Here is an 18366-nt window from a genome sequence, read left to right on the forward strand (position 1 = left end):
ACTCCACTATTCTATAACCACAACAGAACTCAAATCTGCTAGTAACTCCAGACAGTCAACATGATTGGGCCCTGTCAGAGAGAACATAAAGCAAAAAAACATAAAAAACAAACAAACAAACAAAACCCCAAACAAACAAACAAAAAAACAACAACAAAAAACTTTCTGTTACAAGGTAGTATGATAGGTAGAAACGAATGTCAAGACTGAAACTAATATACTATAAATATATATAGATTCAAAATGAGTTACATAGACCAAATGCAATATTGAGAGCAAAAGAGTGAGAAAGTAAGGTATGTAAGAATTATCTTGATATTTGGAGACTAGTGCAAACTCTGATCTACAGCAGTGCTTTTGGAAGTTGCATCAGTGATCTCTATGGAACAAAGCCAATTTCTGCAGTAAAAGCCCTCCAAATCCCTTTTATGAGATTCAACCACCTATTGCATGACATGCCTAAGCCATCATTTAGGAATTAGGATGTTTTCATAGCCTCCTTGTAATAAATGGCATGGAAGGTTAAAAAAAAGGCTCCAAGAGAGAGAAACAAGATCACATTGCGCCCTGGGCTCAAGGTAGTTTCATTCTCTGTAAGTGTGCTAATTAGCTGCTGGACTAGCACAAACCCAGAGAGCCCACAAGAAAGGCAGGCTGTAAAGCAGCATGTGTGTTTAGCTCCAGGAAGGACAACTGTTCTGGTTTTAATGCTTTACATTTGCAAATTTGGAAAGATTTTGAAAGTGATGATTGCTTTGATTTGTGTCTCATGTTTGGACTAATACATTCAAATCTGGCATCTTAGGATATACACTCCCAGATAAATACCTAAATGAATATGCAAGTGACATATGCAACACTCACTTATACTGCTGCATATATTTGAAACATAAATAAGCTGGCAATCTATTTAGTTACACTTTTGAAAGTCAAAACCCGAAACACAAAATTCATTAATGGTTTATTATTTCAGTTGCATGAACTCTTTAAATTTACCCAAGTTTTCAGTATCCTTTTGACCATGACTGTTGTGATCCAACTTAGTTGAAAAACGTACCCCTTGACTGGTATTAACAATATCTTCTGCTGCCTTCTTCTTGTGTTAGTTACCACATAAGTAACTTAAAATCTAAGCTTACATCAGTTGCTCAGATAACTTATTGATTTCAGATTAGCATAACATTTCAAATTCCACTACAAATGCATTTTAAAAAGCTGACTGTCATTTATCAAAAAGCAAGCCTCTTCTTACTTATAATAATACAAATTATATTACGACACATCACTGAAAAAACCTACAGAGACAGCTTTAGGCTAAATCATAAAAGTGTTTTGAGAATTAAGAGAACAGAAACAAACACTACATTATGAAACGGTGTCAAACTGACAACCCATCAATATCTCACAACATTACCAACATTTTCACAATGTTCAAGCAGCTTTGTTATCAGATACATTTTAAGTTACTGTAACATTCTACATACCTCAGCCTCATATTTTATTTTCTTCTCTTCTAAAATACATGCATGTTCTTCCTTTTGATGTTCAAATTCTGATTTCAGAAAAGTATGTTCATAACGAAGTTTGTTATATTCTGTTCTGTATTTTTCCACCTCCTAAGTTAAACAAAATACCCAAAAGCATAAATGAGAGAAGTTTTCAGATTTATTTCCTTCAAATGTCCATGCAATGTCCCTATCATTTCACAAGTTATATCTGATGAACTGAATCCCTCCTACTCCCTCTTTACTGCCTGGGGCAACAGTACCAGATAAAGAATGTCACACTTTGCTCCCCTTTCAGTTTTAATTTCCTAAGGTTTTTAGGAACAACTCTGAAGTTGTGATCACTGCTCTAAATGAAACAATTTCAATACTTACTACTTACATTTTCTAGCTTCCGATAACGTTCTGTCATAGAAGATTCCAATTCCCGTTGTATTTGTGCTTTTAACAGTTCTATTTTTGGAGGACTTATCACCTTAAGACAGAAAAGTATTATAAATAACTAGTCATAATCATTTATTTACCCTGTGATAGGACAAATAGCCAGGAACACAGTATTTCAAATATGGTTTTAGGAATCCTGCTTAATTGTCTATGTTTTTCTAAAGAATTTTCAATAGTTACTACAGAAGAGAAAAAAAATATGGTACTAGTTCACTAAAAACATCCTGGGAAGATAACAGAAGCATTTAAAATGTCAATATTTACTGGTAGAAGCAACACAAATGTCAAGCTGAATTGCCAAGAGATTTATCACCTTCCTGGGGGAGGAGGGAAGGAAAAGTGGTCTCACATAAAAGATAAAGAATTAGCATTTAGGAAAACTTAAACAACAAGCGAACCAACACCAAACAATCAAAATGAGCAATTCCAAACCAATTTTTTGTAAAACACATTAGACACATGTTCTCCAACAGATACATAGGTATTGGTTTGAAATGAAACTAAGACCAGGAAAGATCCGCTGCCTTAAGCTCCATGCTGCATGGTATTTTCTTAAGTTTTCTTGGGTATGGTTAACACCTTTTCTTGGTAGATAGTTTGCTAAATATATATATATATATAATATACATATATATATATATATTCTACAGCCTGTGACATATCCTAATTTATTCTACCTTTCTTCCACTTATCTGTACCCTGAAGTTCCTGGTAACTAATCCTAGTTATGGTACAGAGGCACATCTCCTCCATTGTGCATCTGGAATCTTTCGACAGAAGCTGTGTTTGTTTCCTAAGAACATGTCTTGCATTAGTTTAAAGAAACAAGCAGTTATAGAAAGTGTTATCCAAATTATCTTAAATGTTAGGGGGTTTTTGTTTGGTTTATTTTTTAAGATAAAGTTGTCATCACAGACAGAAACAAATATCTATTTTTGCAGTCACTTATTATAGATGCCTAAACCTGTTAGGATAAGTTATCCTCCAGGAAAGATGATGCTCCCCATAACAGGAGAGCACACGCAGAGACTGAGGGTCTTACTATTAATGTAGCACACAACAACAGGATTTGGAAGGTGAACAAGAAAACAGTAATTTCAATCTATAGTCACTCGAGAGAAGAAACATTACTCCTGTTGAGTAAATGTGAAGATATCTGAAATATATCCAAGCTAGATATACACATGTTACATAAACAGTAACACATGCATGGCCCTATTAAGAGATTAAAATTCACATTAAGTCCTGACAGTAAATTATCTCACCTCCATCTTCAGTTTTTCTAGCTCTTGGATTTTACCCCGCAACTCCTCTTGACATTCAGCAAGAAGATACTCATACCTGTCCTGTACAGTCTGCTTTTCAACTAACAACCGCTTCAGTTCATCTTGTGATTTCATATAGTCCTCCTGTAACCTGCAAGATAAAATACATATTTATTTTATATTTATCCTCTAAAATTAGATCTGAAAGCTCCAAACACTTACATGCAGAAGCAAACATGCACATACTAAGCTAGAACTAACCTATCAATAACCTCTTCCTGTAACACACTGAAAAGTTATCCCATATTTACAAGCATGAAAAGTATTGCAGAAACATAATCTGCAATGTCTTAAGGTATTTTGAATTGTTCATTTTCTAATATGAACAACACTCGAATTTGTCCTTACATACATAGCTAACACCTACACACACACACAAATCCCTTCCACTGAACATCTAGCTTCACCTTTTAAACAGCTCAAATGAAGAAATCTCTTTAAATTAGTGTACCTTAGATTTTCTGCACTTGAAGTTTGAAAATTTGCTTTGTAGTATTCAGATTGCATTTTTTCATTAATCAGAAGGTTTTGTAGTTCTTGTGCATTAGCCGTATCACCATTTCCAGCCATGGGAGGAAGGACACTGCCCAAAGCATCCATTTAATGGCTGTTCACGATGAGTCTGGAGAGAGTAAAAGAAAAATTAACTTATAACTAATCTGCAATGCCATCTGTTTTTTCTGCTGACATGCCAGAAGATCAAGTCACCTGAACTAATACAAGGACATATAATTAACAATCAAGTACATTCACAATTAAAAGATTTCACATGCTTTTGCTTTTGGTACAGAAGAATCCTGGCTCTGCTGTAACTCAGAAACCTCTACTGAAAGGGCAACTGTTCTCTGCTCATTCTGCCTGCCCTGAAAAGTAATAGGCCTTCCGAGGGCACAGAATAAACTCAAGCATGAATATTATTTGATTCAATAAAAATTAAGTACAAACACTTCTATCTGACAGATTACTTGAAATGTTATTTTTATTTTGTTCTGCACTGAGAATCAAACTATGATGCTATTAATGCCCTAATTACACTTTTTTAACCAGAGTTCAAGCAGAGGCCACAGACATCAGATATATACAGCTTTCACTACTACTTATCACAGCCACAGTCTGTCACACTATCCCAACAAATTCTCACTACACCACCATTTCAGCTGGAAGAAGAGCAGATAATTCTTACTGGTGAATTCCTCACTGAAGAGTTAAGGCTTCATGGACAATGTGAAAAGCACCTGTCCAAAGTTCAGCCCTGAAATATCATTGATACATGTCACTTCCTTGTTTTCAAGGTTAATCTGGTGGTTTCTTGTGACCTTTCCAGAAAGAGATTTGCTAAATGTGACAGTATCAGACTGGTGTGAGAAAGCTGCAAATAGACAGATGCTGAGAAATGAGGAACTATTCTAATATGCCTCATCAGTCCTTTTCGATCTTAGAAGGAAGATGTATTCATCTGACCATGACTGACGCTTTTAAGGGATCAGAGGGAGGGAGGACTGTAACTGAATTTTATAAAGCTTTGAAACCAACCACTCTGTCATTTTAGCTCTTGGCATAAATGAACTGATGCCCAAGAGCTCCGTGTTTGCAGTATACAAAGTGTAATTCCAAGTTACGAAGTAGAACTTTGCACAAGTAAAACCCAAACAGAAAAAATGTCTAATCTCCACCACTGCAAATACCTCATCTTCTTTACATATGAAATCGAACACATGTTTTCTACCATTACATTCTTTAAATTTTCCATGCACCTATCTCACACACTTACCATTTGATTTTATAAATCCCTGAACTATAAGCAAGACGAAAATCTATCTTCCATACAGGAAAATAAACATTGCATGTCAGTGCCCATTCCACTAAAAGACACAATAATGTCAAGAAAGCCTTACATTTAAGTTTTCTTTCCCATTTTTCCTTCCTCCATCATTAAGATGGGGAAAAGGTCAGAGGAAAATCTATCAGTTACAACACTAGCAGAGGCAAAGCAACAACAGCAATTGTATATTCTGCTTTACCCAAATTTTCTTAGATGATAAGAGAGAAGAAATCAGAATAAAAATCGTTCTCGTCAGTGACTGTCCTATATACACAATTAATTTCGAACATTAATAGCACAAGTTCTGAAAACTGTTCTAATCAATACAGTATCTATTTTTCATTCCTAAATTTTGTTGGCTGTTTAGAAACAAAGGACAACAGCAACTTCCAAATTCAAAATAAAGGCATTTCCAGCTGTTAAACCAACAGCTGTATGAGGAGAAATGCTCAGTTATTCTAAGGATAATAAACCATAAGAGAGGACAGAAAGTTCTGGTACACAGAGAAAACACAAGGCAGCACATCCAACACCCCAACAAAACACCAAACACCAGGAAATAATACTTTTCTCTGTCTCAGGTCTCTGCTTTCATAAACATATAGAAATACTGAATTAATTATATGAATATTTTAATATTATACGTTCAGAAGCATCTATATATAAGCATTTCATAAGCATAAGTACATATACCATATAGATAGCAAATATAACTATTGAACTTCAAGCCAAAACTCAGAATTAGGAGCATGGGATTTAAAGCTGGGTCTGAATCCTGCAGCTTACTTTAGTAAGAAGTACTTCAGAAGCGGCATAACAGATATAAAGTCAAAGACACCAAAAAAACATGGTGTTTTATGAGAGCGTATCAACCAAAAGAAAAAGATAAATGGAAATGTAACCTTTTGTACTCTCAATTCCAGGATGCTGCAGGTGGGAAGCATATGCTCTCCTCACAGCTTTTGCTACTATCAAAAAGTGCACAAATCATAAAGCACGACCCACACCTGGTCATGTACTCATCTGGATGAAAATTTCATGAAAAACGAAAAAAAAAAAAAAAGTTAAGAACAGAGAGGAAAAAAATGCACCTTACAAAACTATTGTTTCAGACTTCAAAAACCTAAGCAGTACATATTTAAGGAAACAGAACTACTTTGGCTTGCACGGACATCTAGTGGCAAGTTTCATGATTTGCACTCTTGGTGACAACCGTGAAACAAACTACATTAACACAAGAGATATCATTACTTCCCGAGACCTCCTTCCTTGAAATAGTTAATAGCAACTTGTAATATTTAACGTACTCACATTCCTACAAATAAATTTTTTCCCCAAATCATAAAATAATTCCTGGAAGTGTACTGTCAATAGTCAACATCATTTAGGGCTACAAATATTTTAAGCATATTAACAACAAGAATTTATTCTGTGCTAATGGTTTACAGTAATTTCTCATAGTCAACGAACAGACCTTAAATAATCTTCAAAATTACACAAGGCCACACACATAATTTTTGAGAAATACTTTAAAGGAACACTAGCATATCTAAAATCAATTCTCCACCCATATATTTGCCAAATTTTATCATGTTGTAGAACTGCAAACTTCTACCAGTTGCCCTGAATTCATACTGCAAAATCTTAACATCATTTTGTGCAGGTAAAGGTATTGGTACAGAGTCTTGAAACCTAGAAAAGGCATACTCTACCTAAAATAGCATTATTTATTGCAGACTATCTAGCTAAGTGACATGACTTAATTACATTTCCAAGAATTACCTTTGTTTTGCCTTTGTTCTCCAATTGTTTAGTTTCATACATAGACAAACATTGCTTAAAGACCTACTTCACATCTCTCTCTTTGCATCTACACATCATGAAAGAGCTTTTACTCTTTTACAAGATTTTCACTTCTATTATTTCAACTTTTTGTTTGCTACAAGTACTCAAAATGGTGAGAATACTTGCATTTAGAGAAAAATATAAAGATACGTATAATTTTATTTATATTACAATTTTTATTTTTATTGTATGTTGTTTACAACAACAAGGCTTCCTTCTAGCTTACCTGGCATAACCAAGTTACATTATTTCAGCATGTAGCGGTAATTCACCTGGGGGACATACGGAACTCACTCATGGCTCTACTTTCCATACCATAGTCACACTTAAAACACATAAATTTATCATATTTGCACACTGTTTTAAATAGTTACATGATACAATGAATGTAATTTTGCAACTATTGATGTCAAAATTAACGGTATTTAGCCTCGTGCCATGTTTTGTTCCAGCAGTAAAATGCTCAGTAAAATCTGTTGAAAGCCAAACAGCTGTTTCACACAATGTATGGTTTAATCCATTTGCCTGCCAGTTCTGTCAGAACTTGGCCTCTTTATAGGCTCTTTCTTTTCTTTTGTTTTCTAATTGAATCAGTCAAGGTCTTGTGAAACAATATGCTATTTGCCTGAAAGAACAAGTGAGACACTCAAAGGAAGTACAGTCTCATGAAAGTGGCTCTTCAAACACTACCCTGTCTCATCCCTACCTAAGACTCTACAGTAAGACTAGATAATCAACCAATTAAAAAGAGTAATCCAATGCAAGAGCTCACTGTCACCAGGAATGGGAGGTCCCACTCCTCCTTTCTTCAACCCAATTCCTAGATTTGTCATTCGTCAGACACTTCCGTGAACTGATTTAACTCAAGAAGTCAACACACTTAAGCAGAAAACACTCAATAGTTTTTCTGTGAGGTCAGTGAGTCACAGTAGCTCATGGAAAAACCCAACAAGCTACATCATCAGTGAAAGCAGGCAGCTGGTACTGCTGAGGAGAATGGAACATAGAGCCAAGTAAACAGCCAGGAGGAGAAGCAAGGCTTTCTCCTTGCAGGAGCAGGGAGCTGTCACATCAGGAGCTCAGATGTTCATGAAATCACAGCCTCGGACTAGATACCTAGTTTTCAGACAGTCAAAGTTAAGTGAAACACATCTGACCTTAAATGACTATGCAGCACACTCACAGGAGATCAGGCTTCCCATAAATATCAAATGACTATGCGACACACTCACAAGAGATCAGGCTTCCCGTAAATATCAAGTGAATAAAAAAACCAAAACAAAATTATATGAAATATGATTGCATACCTCTCATTACTTTAACAGTCTATATTCTACTAATCCACCATCAGCAACTTGCAACAGCCAAAGTAATAATTTTAAATATACATAGGAAAAAAAAATCAAAGAGAAACATTAAAATCTTTATTATAGAAAGTTCCATAATCTGGATACTGCTTAGATATCACTGTAGAGAATCCAGAGAAAATAAACCTTTGCATGCCTAAGTGTAGAAATTTTGGAGAATATCCATATGACTTCTACATTATAGAAGACATCAATCTCATTCAAACTACTATCACTTTCTCCACAACACTGTTCAGAGTACAAATACCAATAACAATTAAGCATCTATTATTTCAGTGTCCATCCTCACACATGGCACACAGTATCACCCTTTCAATTTTTGTCTTATACTAGAGATATGGTTGTTAGACAATAGGTTGTATCTTAACTCAGGACTAAAATTTTTGCTTTAGCCACATACGCTACTAATTTAAACTGAGAGCAGGTACTGCTCAATTCGATCAGTTGGTAAACCTAGCTCTACTCAAGAACAACTAGTCTACAGTTTTCCACTGTTTTTTCATTACAAGGACCTTCAAAGACATGAGAAATTTTTGTTCCCTAGAGTCTCATTGAAAATTTTACTTGGGCATACAGATGGTTGCCTATAGTCCACAAGCAAAACTCCTCTGAAAAATCACTTTCATATTGACTTAAAGATATAAATGTTCAGACAGGGCACAGGTCTCGTGTTAGCATACACATCCTACACCTCCCATAGGCAGAAATGTGATTATATGCACCTTATATGTGGACAAAGAGCACGCGAGAGACAAAGTGAGCCATATAAGTCACCATGACATTTTGACTGTTAATTTTCCTATTAATTATGGATGCAGGAGCTTCGTCAGAGGAACAACACTAATACAGATGTCACATATCCAGAAATGCAGAAAAATAATTACCCTCAAACTGCCCACGGCTGAAGTTCACTGGTGGAAAAGCAAGCAGGTGAACATAAACATCCAAAAGCCTGACTGCGAATGGGTTCGTCGCAGCCCTAAATTAGGTCATTCCCAAACCCACCAGCCCACGAGCAGCCAGCGGAGGCCGCAACAGGCTGTTGTCACCAGACGGGACACGAGGCAAAGGCGATCGCACCGCGGGACGGGCTGCCGACCTCTCCTCCCGGCCTTGCAGCTCTCTGTTTGGCAACTAACGGCCTACGGGAGGAGCGAGCGGGGCCGAAGGGCCTCCCAGCGAGGTGAAGCCCCAAGCAGTCCGCTCCCGGCCTCCCCTCAGCGCTGCATTGTGCTGCCCCTCACAGCCCAGCCCCCTCAGCCGCCAACGGCCGCCACCGGTTCGAGTAATTTAAAAATGGCGCCTCACCTCCCGCCAGCGCCTCCACCCGCCGGGACCCCGCGGGGCGCGGAGCATCCTGGGAGCCGAGGCGAGGGGGCGGGGCTAGAGGAGGGCAGTGTTGCCGTGGAAACGGTTTCACGCGACCGCTGAGCCCCACGAGCACGGGGCGGGGCCGGGCCGGGCGCCAACGGTCGCTCCGCCCGCTGTGTGAGGAGGGGAGGTCATTGAGAGGCTGCCGCGTGGGTATAATATCCTTCTGCTTTTTTTTTGGTCATTACGTAGCAAATTTCAGCTTCTGTAGCAAGTTCACAAAGCATGTTGCCAATTGTTGCAGTTTGGCTTCATAAGGAGAGAGAAAACCAACGGTTCTCGCAGCACTGGTGGGATGGAAAGTGCAGTCATGCAGGCCACGGTGATTTCTCATGATATGTATCCAAGTACGATGCTTTCTGGATGAGGAAAAACGTGAGCATTATGTTTTGTATTCAACCATAGCAGGTATTGCTTGTCCTGTTGTTAACATCAGGTGGAACACTCTGGCTTGCATAGCCATGTGTGGAGTAAAATATATTACAGGCATTCCTGGTAACCACCACTGTTTTCTGTCAGAAATTAGCTCATAAGAGAAGCTGAAAAATGCGACCGTGATTTTCTGGTAAAGTTCCTCAGTTTCTCAGTGAAATCTCTTCGAGTAAAGCAGATTGATCATCCAGACCGGTATTGACACTCCCATAATAAGATTAACAATCCTTTAATAAGGATTTAAATTGGCTTCAATTAGTATATTTAGAGGTGGGTATTACTGACAACGCACATCCCTAATGGAAAAGGGAAAGAAAGCTAAATGTTACATTTTCCAGTAGTTTTATACGGATCTGGAGGTTACAATTACAATTACTGTTAGCTCCCCTAGAGGTGGTTGTAAGCTTAGTTAATAAGAAGGTGTCTAAAACACACTACAGTCTGTTCTGTAGCATCAATACCAGGAGTTTAGTACTTCACAAAAAGACTGTGCAGCTTGATTCTGCTGTGCAGTTTTACATGTGTGTTGTCTGTATGGTCCACACCTTTGCAATACTTGAAGTGTCAACAGTATTCAGTCTATACCAATGTATAGCTATACTGAAATAAATAACACTAAAAGAGCTTTAAAGTTCACCTTCCAAAATGAACTGAGATTTAATTTTCAAGCAGATTTTTGATGCAAACAATGTTCTGATGAAGGTTGTACACAGCCTCACAGTGCAAAAATATTTTTTAAAGTATTATGAATTTGCATACCTGTCTTGTTTCCTGTCTCAAATGTGCTAATTTTTAATTTATTTTTCACTATGAGCTCTAAACATCTTAATACTAAGGTCAAGCAGAAATCTTCCTCTGTTGTACAATTTCATTAACAGGAATAGTAGCATAGTCCTGATTATTTATTTGGTTCTATTAGTGTCTGTTCACATCAGGATTACACAGTTATAGTCTATTGGAAAATAATTAATTTAAATGGAAAAAATGAAGTCAAGAATCTAAGTCACTCAGTGTGAACTCTGCGGGGGACATAGGAAAGAACTTAGAAAATCTAAAATTGTTTAGGTGACTAAAGTAGTTGGGTGTCTCTTGTTAGCTGATTTGTTGAAAAATGCTCCAATTTTTTTTGCAATAATTTATGATGTGAAATTTTGTTCTTAGAGGATGAGTCAAGATGATGTAAATCCTATTACTTTATTTTTGCCTCCATGTTTTTCATACTGATAAAAAAGGGTAGTTGTTACCCTCAGAGGCCTGCTGAGTCAGCTAATTCCAGTTAATCACCTGATATCATTTTTGAAGTACAGGCAGTAATGATGCTCTTCTTCGCTGCAGTGCCCATCTCCACACCTCACAGCAATGCAAGGAGCAATGCTGAAAACCTGCTCCTACCTCTGTTTGCTTTAAAAATAGAGCTGCTGTAGTGACTCAGGTGGGCTTGACCTGGGAATCTTGCAGAGTACAAGGAAAGAGAGAGAAAAAGCAAGAGACAAGATGGAGTTCAAGGGCATGAGGAGGAGGTGGCTGAAGGAAGGAGGAATAGCAAGCAGGGGCATGGGGCTTACGGACACAGCAGAAAGAGTTGAGGATCAATCAAGATGTGAGCCTAGAGACCAAGAAGGAGAAACAGCTAGAAAATGAAGACTATAAATATTACAAGACAAATGAAAAAATAAAAAGAGATAATAAATATGAAAGGAAGCTGTTCTGTTGAGGAGAGAGGTGAAACGTATTGGGGCTTGTTTGCTTGGTTTTTGTTCGTTTATACTAGTCTTCTAATTAAGTCAGTACTGAAAGGAAGCAAGTATTATACCTTCATATATGTTGGATTATTTCAACAGTAACAAATTCATCTTTTTGAAACATGTTCTACAATGCAGGTTTTTCATAGGTATAGAAATTTTTGCATCTACATATCTCATCAATTTATTTTATGAAAAAGTAAAATCTCTTTTAGGTACACTATTTAAATTCACTGTGGTGCTCCAGTAAAAGGAAAGAGATTTCATTTAGAGACCTCAAGGTTTTTGGTTGACAGTATTAGAGATTATTTATGCCTCTTTAAATGTCATCTTATATTAGTTTTGGGTAGATCAGCATTTCACAGAGCAGCAAGGTTCATCCTCACACAAAGAAAGCAACACACAAAAAGGTGTAAAATATGTGGAGAAGCCCAGGAAAATATTTTTCTGTGTTTTGCAGATACACTCTTCGGAGGAAGATGCTGTGTGTATGGTCAGAAAATGTCTTGATGAGTTTGAAGTCTCATTTAGACTTCCTTGCTGGCTCAGCCACGCAAGCTGAAAACAGTTGCTACATTAGATAAATCCTCAAGCTCCTGTAGCCCAGTGGCATAGCTTTAGAGAGGGGTCTTGCTGTTATGCACATATGCTGCTGTTCATACCTGTAGTTTAATTCATGCTTAGTTTATGTCACCTTGACCTGAATCCAACATAGCAGGATAGAGGCCAAGTGGGGAATTAGCCCTGTGAGTACAAGCTCTGTTCGACCTGAGTCAGCAGAGCCTGAAAGTGTGCAAATAGTATCATCGTCACATATGATTGCAGCAGACGTGTCTGTGACAGAGTAGTGTGTTATTTGTGGCAGAGGGTTAAAACTGTACATTGTTGTCTATACATTGGCTGAGAAAAATGATCTTTTTGTCATTGCAAAATCAGAAGATGCTTTTAAATGCTATAGTGCTGTGATAAGAGTCTTTCCTGCTTAAACTCTAAGGTTTTTACTGTTGAGCTTAGCAAGGATGGAACATAATTTTTAGCACAAAGGACATGAGTGAGGCAGGAAGCATAAAGCGTGAGGCAGTTTATGAAGCCATAACTCAGGTGAATGTGTGGTATGAGTCTGCTGACCACACAGGCCTCTGTTTGCTACATTTCTGTTCAGCAGGTACATAGAGTGTCTTTTGTTTGTGAACACTGATATTATGCATCATTCTCCTCTAACCACGTGTCTGCGGCTATGGGGAAAAACAATGTCTCCCAGACCAGTACCAGCTTATAAAAGTGTTATCGAACAGGAAAATACAGAGAGAATCTATAGGGCTACAAGGAAATTTCACATTTTGCTCATTTATTACAGGCTTCAGTCCTGACTAAGCCTTAATTTCCATTAGATTGATGCCACTCTAGCTGCGCTAACTAAAGAGGAGTTTTTCCAAGTTCACATGCAGGTGGGTAGAATGACACACTCATCAATTGGAGAGATCACAACTACATCAAATACAAGATCATTTTCCTAAAGTTTCTGTCAAATGAGTATCAATGCTGCTTTCAGCAGCCTGGCTCCAGCCACCTTCAAGCTTGTCCTAAGGCAAGGGAGTTCAGCCTTGCTGACAGACTTCTGGTGGGCCTGTCTAAATCCGGTAGGCTGCACATAAAAGGCAATGGCATCGATCTACTAGGTAACTTCAGAAAACTAATGAGTTGCCACCTAAGTCCACAGTCCTAACATGAACTGAGGAGGATACAGTGTGGAGACTTCTCCTTTCAATTACATCAACTCTGTGCTGTTGCCATAGGAGGCAGAACCTGCTGTTTGATTGCTGTACTCTTCCATGACAGCACGAGTAGAGCAATGACACATGTGGACTACAGAAGCATTTATCACTAAGTTTAAACTACACTGCTAGCAGTGTCTGAACTAGCTAGTTCAAAGTAGTTTTTTATGTGCCTAAATGAGTTGCAGTGTTGTTGCAGATGAAGTCTTGGGCACCTACAGCAGATTTCTAGCACATTCATACAACTTGGGTTCTCAGAGCTATTGTGGACACCAATACAAAGTGTTTTCAGTGTACCCTGCTGGTAAGGGTTGTTCATCTCATACAGTGATTGCTAACACTGTACAGTGACCATTACTTGGCTATAAGTGACACTTCTCTTTCTGTGCTAAGTTAAATTGCGCTGTTGTATTTTCCTCTCTGCCTTTCTATTTTTGGGTGCTGAAGCAGTTACCAGGGTGTGTTATGTGCTCTCTAAAGCCAGAGTTATGAACATCTCTGAGAAACGATGATGAGTGAGATGTCTTTTTTTTGTCTAGTTTGCCTGCCAGTGTGTCAGCAGGGGTTATGCAGCCCATGCCAGAAACAGGTAAAAGTTATCAGCAGTTGGAGGGGAACCTGCTGTTTGTGAATGGAATTAGGCCAAATATAGACTGACCTCCAGGCAGCCATGTGAAACTCTGCATGGCAAGACCTTGGAAAGTCTGCGGGTGACAGGGGAGTTGCGGTATGCCATTTCCTCAAATGGGATGAAATAGGAAGTACAGCATGATTGCAAAGCAACACACTGTTACTGCACTGTGTCTGTTCTTGGTATAAAAATAATATCATTCCCAATGGCTGCTAGTGCCAGCTGACAAGACCTCTGCTTTGTGAAAAATAAATGCAAATGTTTTGGCTTATGTCAGCTATGCTAACTATTAGGCATGTCAGTATTACATTTTTGGAGCACGTCACCAAGATTTCTGACAATAATGTAAAAATTCAGCTCGGGTTTCTAATTCAGTTTTCAAAAAAATAATCCAAAGCGAGTCCAAGTGCTTGGCACAATACCATTGTGTTTGCATAGCATGTTCACACAAGCTCTGGAGAGTAATGATGGTACCTCATTTGATGTTTGCAGTTTCATGTCATAGCTGTAAACAAAACCCAAATTACCAGTTTTGGTTGAAACTGCAGCAGAGTAGGATGCTCAGTTTCATCAGTATTTTTAAGGTGGGGCTTATGCTCAATTGAATAACTTTGTCATTGTCGACTGAATATCTTTGTTACTGACAAAGAAAAACTGATAGGTGTTTGATCAGACAGTAAGTTTAAGAAACAAAGTTCATCATCAAATAAATGTAAATATTTTTATTTTAAAAAATGTTAATGGCACCTTAGAGGCAGTCATGACAACACAACAAAATATACAAAAATTACATTTTCATAGTTGCATCTGTCCACAGTGCTGCACAAAATGAAAATGGTGTGAGAAACATTGTAGACCACACACGGAAACAACTTAGTCAAGAAAACCAGACAATTTTTGGTACACCTTGATACTACCAGACCCAGGTTCCCTGGGCAAAAAGGAAAGGTGGCTTTGTGCAAAACTCTCCAACAACAGTGCAACTTAATATGCTAAGCATATAGCAAATCAACCTTACAAGATAGTTTGACTAGTCCTCATGCAGTCTTTATATACAGCATCAGCTCAGTTTGCTTTTTCAGGGAAAATACACAATTCAGTGAACTAGAAATTAAATTTTTCTTACTCTTTCACTGCTGTAATGTAAAATTGTCTGATTCTTTCTGCTGGATTCAACTCAGCATTAGAGACCATTCAAACTTTATCTGAAACAAGCCTTTTATAATCTCTTACATTTTAAAGGGGAGCAATATAATTAAAGGCCACATTCTGGCACAATGGTAAATGAAAAAAGCAGATAAATATTTGCTTGATTAAAAAAAGAGAATACACTTGCCTGATTGTTATTCCTAGATGGAATTTCATAAGTGATTATATTCTGTAATCCAAATTAAAGTGTTTGCTTACATTAATCTGTGTTTGCCTTCTGTTGTACCATTGAATCCAGAAGTAAAATGTCTGTATCACAGTGGAAAGGGGCATGGTTTCCAAAACTGATTTTCTTACTAGCTAAACGAACCACAGTTTTCTGTGGGTTGATGTTGTTTTTTCTTCACCCCTCCCAAGTAATTTCTTGTTCATTTATTTTAACTTCAGAAAGCACTGCCTGTGATTATGCAGTTTTATTTGTATTGAACATAAGCCTGAACTGATTCCTGAACTGCAGCATTCAACTTTAACTTCAAATGTTGGAGTCCTTGTTTATGTTATTCAGTAGCTAATAATTAGCTTGCAACCTTATGATTACAAAACTGAAGCTTGTGCTTACACTGGATTTGTCTAGCTTCAACTCCTAATCAGTGGATTGTGTATCTTTCCTACAGCAAATGGCTTCCACTTCCTGAATTTCTATTCCCCAGATAAGAAGCAGTCATGATTTGTTCAAAGAAAACCACTGGCTTTTAAATATTCTTCACGTAAGGCAGCTATCAGATCTATATGTGACGGTCCTGTAGCAGAGGCACTGCATAACAGAAGCATTTTGATGCTAGATGAAAAAGGAGCCTGATTTGATAGCATGTCTCTAAGAATTCAGAACAAGTAGACTTCACAAGAGTGCAGTGAATGGAGAAGCTGCACAAATGTATGTAATGTAAAGCAGAAAGGAGAAGGAATTTAAACTGGGTCTCATTCAGTGCTGTTGGATGTTCAATAATAATGGAGTTAGAGCTGAAGCTAGTGGAGGGATCCCTTATATAAGTTTTAGAGGAAACCTCATTAAGACCTGAATGCTGAAATGGGAGAGATCAGGAAAATCGTACTAACCTTAATGAGAAACTAAATCTCCAGAAACCTCAGAGCAAAAAGCTGCCATGAGCCCATGGAACAGGTATTAACAACTAACTGAAAGGCTTTCCAGTTGGAGAACTACTGTCAAAGCGATGTGAAATGACTGACTACCAGGCAGAACCAAACAGAAAAGACTGTCTGGCAACTTTGAGTGGGAGTGTTTTAGAGGCTCATGATGAGTAAGTGTAAGGAGTATACTAAGGGTGTCTACTGTATTGTGTGAGAACATAAAAACAAACGGTATCCTCACAGAACGTGGTTAATTGGTTGAGAAGCTTAACTAAGTTTTCATCAAGAGAGCTCTTGCAACTGTTTGAGACAGTCTGGGGGCACTTCCACAGCAAGCAGAGCTCTGACTGCCGGCCAGATACATACACAACTATCCTCCCAGCCCAAGCGGTGGAACTGATGCCGATACCAAAGTTAGTGGCAGAGGCATCAGCCCTGGCTAGCCCAGCCACCAGCCTGCCCTTGCTCCTGGGTACGGGCACAGCTGGCTACCCCATGCTACCACATCCTCTGGCTGGCTGAATCTGTTTCATGTAGGCAAAAGCTACAAAGAAGCTTTCTATGCTGAAGCTGCCCCATCATTCTGCAGGGCGGTTGCCTACAGTGCAGTTTTAGAGCCAGCTAACGATTCACTGCAGCAAAAAAGAAAAAGGCTCTTCTCCCTTTTTGTCCATGCTTCTCACTCACAAGACCTTTCCATCAGCCCTTTAGGTCTCTAGCTGTGGAGAACCATCCATCTCTTCTGCTAGGTTTTTCTTCCCGCCTGGTGAGCGAACGTGGCGTATGGCAGACTGCAACACACACAAGTGGCACCAGAAGGTGAGAAATGGGAGGGCAAAGGCAGGAAGGCAAAGGTACCCTCCCCTTTCTGGATGACCTTCCACTTGGAAGAGCTGCCACTGCAGCCTTATTCTGTGCAAAACTACAGCAGTTTCACCCAAAAGCAGGGTCTTGCCCTTCACATCTTCATTTCCTGATGTGTGTCACATGCTCTAGTAATTTAAAACCAGCAGTGAAAATAACCTAGAGAAGTGATGTGCCCATTTACCAATTGGGGTTGTTTTAATTTGCATGAGTTACATTATGTAGTGCCTTTACAGCTTTTCTGTGTCCTCTGCCAGATATAAAGCCAATACGGAAATGCAAGACCCTTCTGTTTCCAATTTGGACCTAATCAGATTTTATTAAGACAGTGGAACAATCTTCCATAGGCCCATTGATTTTATGTTCTACCCTCATTTTGCATTGAGGTCATCCTCCAAGATTCTAATAGGATGCCCTTGGAGCAGAAGCCTTCAGGTCCCCAGGCTGTACCATACCAACTTCATTATATGAAAAATTACTAACCTTATTCCTGCCTGACTTTGAGACTACCTGACATTATATTTTTAACTACATACACTAGAACTGGGAGGATTGTCTCTTTAAACATATAAACATGCAACAGGCAAAGGAGTTATTCTTACGTAAAAACTATTAACTTTTATTTCTTTCTTGCACATGTACCCTTCTGATCCTATTTAACAAAATGCTAGACAGTGTTTTCTCAAGTGGCCAAAACAGAAGGTGGCTGTGTGAAGTGAAGAAGAGAATGGAGATTATAATAGGGACGGCAAGAAAATACGATGAAAAGTCACAACTTCCTGAGGATCAGAACCAGGACTTTTTTCTTTTGTAATGGATGTATAACCTTGTGGCCTATGCAAATGAGGGGAATAAAATAAGTCATAGGGCTGATTACTGAAAGAGGTCGTGGAATTTAGGAAAAGAGTTCAGAAAGAAAGAGACTCTGAACAGAAGGACACTCAT

The 18366-nt window shown here is 38.4% G+C and overlaps 1 protein-coding gene and 1 long non-coding RNA gene across 11 annotated transcripts in view; one reads left to right on the forward strand and one right to left on the reverse strand.

Moving 5' to 3' along the window:
* Positions 1 to 9751, reverse strand: part of CEP83 (centrosomal protein 83) — a 26604-nt gene extending 16853 nt beyond the window's left edge. For 6 of the 10 annotated variants that reach the window (XM_065042830.1, XM_065042838.1, XM_065042798.1 and 3 more), the window contains exons 1-5: positions 9617 to 9751; positions 3726 to 3896; positions 3215 to 3365; positions 1888 to 1980; positions 1485 to 1616 (exon numbers count right to left, since the gene is read on the reverse strand). In XM_065042830.1, coding sequence (XP_064898902.1) covers positions 1485 to 1616; positions 1888 to 1980; positions 3215 to 3365; positions 3726 to 3874 — 525 coding nt within the window. In that variant the 5' untranslated portion in view covers positions 3875 to 3896; positions 9617 to 9751. Of the gene's footprint in view, positions 1 to 1484; positions 1617 to 1887; positions 1981 to 3214; positions 3366 to 3725; positions 3897 to 5998; positions 6120 to 9192 lie in introns of those variants that run through there. The other 4 variants (XM_065042820.1, XM_065042788.1, XM_013368954.3 and 1 more) reach the window with 3 other exon arrangements.
* The window catches only part of LOC110363171 (uncharacterized), a 20128-nt gene continuing 11494 nt past the window's right edge, over positions 9733 to 18366 (forward strand). The window contains exons 1-2 of the long non-coding RNA XR_010468359.1: positions 9733 to 9832; positions 9924 to 10054. This is a non-coding gene — a long non-coding RNA (uncharacterized LOC110363171). The remainder of the gene's footprint in view (positions 9833 to 9923; positions 10055 to 18366) is intronic.

This window comes from Columba livia, chromosome 1, assembly GCF_036013475.1.
Source record: "Columba livia isolate bColLiv1 breed racing homer chromosome 1, bColLiv1.pat.W.v2, whole genome shotgun sequence".
NCBI classification, from domain to species: Eukaryota; Metazoa; Chordata; class Aves; order Columbiformes; family Columbidae; genus Columba; species Columba livia.